At 30.9% G+C, this 4769-nt stretch overlaps 1 protein-coding gene across 1 annotated transcript; it reads left to right on the top strand.

Moving 5' to 3' along the window:
- Positions 1–3052: 3052 nt before the first annotated feature.
- Positions 3053–4487, top strand: LOC114251052 (Cytochrome c oxidase copper chaperone COX17). Its single transcript, XM_028185233.2, has 2 exons — positions 3053–3291; positions 3589–4487. Exons 1-2 carry the CDS (start codon positions 3164–3166, stop codon positions 3671–3673), a joined length of 213 nt encoding a protein of 70 aa, XP_028041034.2. The 5' UTR covers positions 3053–3163; the 3' UTR covers positions 3674–4487.
- Positions 4488–4769: the final 282 nt, after the last annotated feature.

Here is a 4769-nt window from a genome sequence, read left to right as displayed (position 1 = left end):
TAATGTTGTTTTATTTGATTTCACGTCTGGACTAAATCCAGTTTTATATTAAGGAGTGGGATTAAAAATAGGGTCACGTATTTCATACGTCAGTAAGATGGAAGTATCAAAATGAGTAAGATCTTGTTTAAGAGGAGTGCTTCAAGTCAGATTAGTAGCTGGTAAAGTGCAGCTAAGTTGACAAAATTTTATAACATTCCATCGGGCTCTTCATCTCAAGTGGAAAGCTAGTTATAAAAATTGTAATTTTTTTATTGTTGCCGTAGCCTAACGAACATATGGCCTAACTGATTACAAGTGTCCACTGTCGCTCTTGGACATCAACAATACTAGAAAAACGACCAAACCGCTGCCTACTGCCAAAATTTCAAAAGTGAATTTACCACAACTTTTAATCTATTAGATAAATGACCGAACTCCGTCTGTATTAAATGATGTTGTACTGTATACCTGAGATTTAGAACTCATATCTCAAGGTGGGTTGCGGTATTTATGTTGTTGATGTCTATGGGCTCCAGTAACCAGTCAACACCAGGGAGGCCGTGAGCTCATCCACCCATCTAAGCAATAACGAAAAAAATATTTATTTCAACATTAATTTCCTTTTCCCTTCCTTCCTTGTTACTACTACTAATTTCCTTGGTCTATCTCTAAATGCATATTCAAACTGCCGTTAATCTATTAGGATACCAAGGTATTTTATGTAGCTCGGCTGTCCAATTTCAAAACCTAGTATCTGACAAATTTAAAAAAAAGTGTGTTTTTGCATTTTTCGACCTTGTAGACCATTCTCCACATATTAGGATAGCAAAAACCCCCAAAAATTTGTAAAAAACGAAGTTACACAAAGTCGGAAACCTAGTATCTACAGTAAAGGTTTTCAAAATGCAAAAATTACAAGATTAGAACATAGTATATAACATCAACCATTTTAAAAACCTAATAAGTGCTTGTAGTTACTTGGATTTAAAATGGTTCATGCAGATACTAAGTCAATGAAATTGTTGAAATAAACGTCAAAACTCCCGCGAAACTTTAGTAAGTGAGAAAATCGTTGCACGTCGTTCGTGTTTTTGTCTATAAAATGAGTAAAAATCAGTTTTATAGGTCGAAATTGATCTTGAATGCTTTAAAAGAACAACATGGTGAAATGTAAGTACGCTTCAGTATGTTTTATTATTGTCAAGGTTTTTGTTTTCCAAAATTGCAACCTACTACGACACATAAAGTAAATGAAGGTGCAAATATTCCAGAGGATGTTAAAACTGCATACGGGGATCACAAAGCTAAAGCAAGTAAAGCAATACAAAAGTGTCAAGAAGATGCCTCCTTAGAAAATACTTCCTCTGTGAGATACTATTCGATGGATTTACAAAAAGTTATGTTGTTACCCGACATGCCTAAAGTCAAAGAATCGTTTTTCTTGAGTAGAATGATAACTTTCAACTTGACATTTGCACCAATCAGAAAGAAAACTAATGTTAATAATATTTGTATTCTATGGCATGAAGCCTATTCTGGACGAGATGCTCATGACATTGTTAATGCAATTGCAGCAATGATCGAAAAAGAAAGAGATTTGAATCATTTGATATTGTGATGTGATAATTGCACAGCTCAAAAAAAATATTGGATCCTCTTTACATCACTTGTTACTATAATAATCTCTGAGTTTTTCAATTTAGAAAGTTTGACTTTGTAATATCTACCTAACTCAAGATCACACACGTATGTCAGCTGATAGAGTTCATGGCAATATGGAGAGGCAGATTAAAAACAAAAGATGCTGTGTACGATTTTGAAGACTATAAGAATGTAATTTTGGGTTGCAGATCGCATATTGAAGTTATCGAATTCCAAAAATCGTATGAGTGGGTAAAAAAGAAACGCATACCGCGACGCAGTGATGACCTTGTTCCCATTAATAATTTGTTGCTTAATTCTTTGGTTGAAGTAATATTTGTAAATGGGTGCCGTAATATGTTTTATAGGAATGATTTTGAATCTCCGTATTCCGAGTTGGATTTTCTTATTAAAAAACACAATCCCTTGATCATGCCAACCTTAAAAAATATTCCAAGAGGCATTAACGAAAGTAAAAAGGAAGGCATAGTAACAACTTTATTTAGCTTATGCCAATGAACAGAAGTTTTGGAGAAGAAGTTTTGGCAAGGTGTAGCGATTAATAATAATCCAGCTAATTTAGTTTCTAGTGGACAATTATTAATAACCGAATAATTTATTTTTGTTTGACTGTTTTCAAATATTTTGAGTGATAATTTTTTGATTTTTTTGATTTACTGTGAACAAATAGTGTTTGGTTTCCGATTATGTGTTTTTTTTTCTTTTTCATTAAAACTGCTTATTTCTGCCCATATTTATGTTGTTTTATTCTGTTTTTTCTTACTATGTTATTGCATTTAGTTCCTACTCAGTAAATTCAGACCTAAATGAAAACAAAGCAAGTGATCTTACTAAGTCTATTAATTTGCGTTTATCCCCACTCATCATATTTTAGAACTAGATGAAAACAAAGCAAGTGATCTTACTAGGTTTTGAAATTGTCACACTCAAAAAGTTTGATCTAAGAAAACAATATTTTTATTAGTAACTGCTCCTCTACGTACATCTTTTGTGATAGACGCATGAAATCTACTTTTTTATAAAGCCTGTTATGTACCTCAAATTTTGCAATCACTCTCAAGAAGGTACGACTAATATTATTGAAACGGCACGCTGTCAAAGATATGAAATTGTTTTTCGGCTCTCCTGTAAAATTTAGTTTTATGCAGATACTGGGTTTTGATATTTCACAGCCGAGCTAGTCTGATATCCAAAAACAAGAGCAAATTCTAGCTATTAGCACAAGTAGCGCTATGTATTACATTGTAAAATTGATGAAATTTATTTTAATTTTATTGAAAGTAATTCGCGGGATATTTTTTGTATCTATATATAAAAGGAAAATCTAATCAATAACTACCTACATACTTTAAATATGAATTCTCAGACTTGATCTTAATAAAATTACAAAATATGATTCCGCTCTGTCAAAACCGTCATGTGTCAAATTAGTCACTGTCAACTGTCAATATTGTCATGTGAGCTGCGAACTGAAAAATATTAAATTGAATTGCATCATATGTGAAAAAACCTTTGAAAAATGGGAAACGCTAGTGCTAAAGCGGTTGAAGTTAAAGTTTTAGAAGGTCCTGCACCTGAAAACGTCGAGAAACCTAAACTAAAGCCTTGCTGTGCTTGCCCTGAAACAAAAAGAGCACGCGATGCATGGTAAGGTTAAGTGTTCAGGATTTAAATGATAATCATTATTATAAATCTAGTAATATTACATTAATTATTACAAAACGATAAGACCGCCAATTGTACTTTTTTGTGTTTAATGTATCACACTTTATTTGTTTTTTGGTGTACAATAAAGAATACTCTCTCTCTCTCTCTACATTACATATAATCTTATGAAACAAAAGTAAATACAAGTATCTATTTTTATAGACTACAATATTTTTTTTCTTGATTTAGTACCGATATAAATCCCAAGATTTTCAAAGTACTGTTAACAAATTTCAGCATTATAGAAAATGGAGAAGAGAACTGTGGACCACTTATTGAAGAACACAAGGCCTGTATGAGAAAAATGGGATTCAATATTTAAAGTCATACTGAATTTTCAATCAAAGTATTATTAGCTACAAAGTACCTATGACAGCATTGTTTATTTGTCAGCAAATCAGTTCCAATATGAAAAAAATAAAACAGATTTATAATCCACATATGTAGTTAATAAAGTAGGTGTAACTAATTCAAATATACAGTTCTGTTTGTTACTTTTATAACTATTCTCATGGGATCCACGTTGATTAATCTAGTTGTAAATATTTGGAAATGCTAATGGTATTGGCAAGGTGTTAAATTTGACTTAATTCACAATTATGTTAGCACACAGCCGTTTGTATCTGGCTACATAACTAAATTATATGATGTACAAGAAACACGAGTGTCATCTTAAAAATAGAATTCAGATTTCTAGAATTGAATTTCAATGAACATAGTTTTTTAAATAACATAATTATTTGATCAAAAGTTGAGATGTAACCAAGTGCAAAGATAAACTTGTGACTTTATAATCATTTTTCTTGGACATTGCCTGGAAAACAATTTTATAGTTGAGGCAAAACAAAAATACAAATTGAGTTATAAAAATAAAATAACATTTTCTGATTTTGATAGTAGTTATCTTTTAAGTATCGCATTGCTTATTGCAGTAGGATTTTTAATTTAATTACTTTTATGTTGTGATAGATTTGTATTTGAAATGTGTCTGAAAGTAACATTTAATAGCCTATTAAATTTTAAAACTTTTTTTTTTAGTTTAAAAATGTAATATAATTTTTTGTATGGTCTAGTTATTTATTTAAACACCAAAGCTTATCTCAATTTTATGTGTAAATAAACATTCGTTTCATTGATGTGCTGTTTTATTTTAGTGAACTATTTAATTTTGATTTTAGTGAAAGCAATGCATCAATTTTTTATATTGATCAGTATTTTATGATTTTGATCGACATCTAACAGTTTTTGAAAAATCATCAGACCATAAGCGAACTAAGTCATGCACTTATCTGTATATTCGTCAATAATGTGTCAACTTGTACTTATTAGGAAGTAGATATTAATCTAATCCTAAACTCACCTGATGTTATATCGTAACCAGATTTCACATACAACACGGCATCACTAAGGCCAGTGTT

The sequence above is a fragment of the Bombyx mandarina genome, chromosome 03 (genome assembly GCF_030267445.1).
Source record: "Bombyx mandarina strain Sakado chromosome 03, ASM3026744v2".
NCBI classification, from domain to species: Eukaryota; Metazoa; Arthropoda; class Insecta; order Lepidoptera; family Bombycidae; genus Bombyx; species Bombyx mandarina.
This window is presented reverse-complemented; position numbering and strand designations above follow the sequence as displayed.

Coding starts and splice junctions, on each gene's coding strand:
- LOC114251052 (XM_028185233.2), top strand. CDS start 3,164: ATGGGAAACGCTAGTGCTAAAGCGGTTGAAGTTAAAGTTTTAGAAGGT. Junction 3,292..3,588: donor AAAAGAGCACGCGATGCATG/GTAAGGTTAAGT, acceptor AACAAATTTCAG/CATTATAGAAAATGGAGAAG.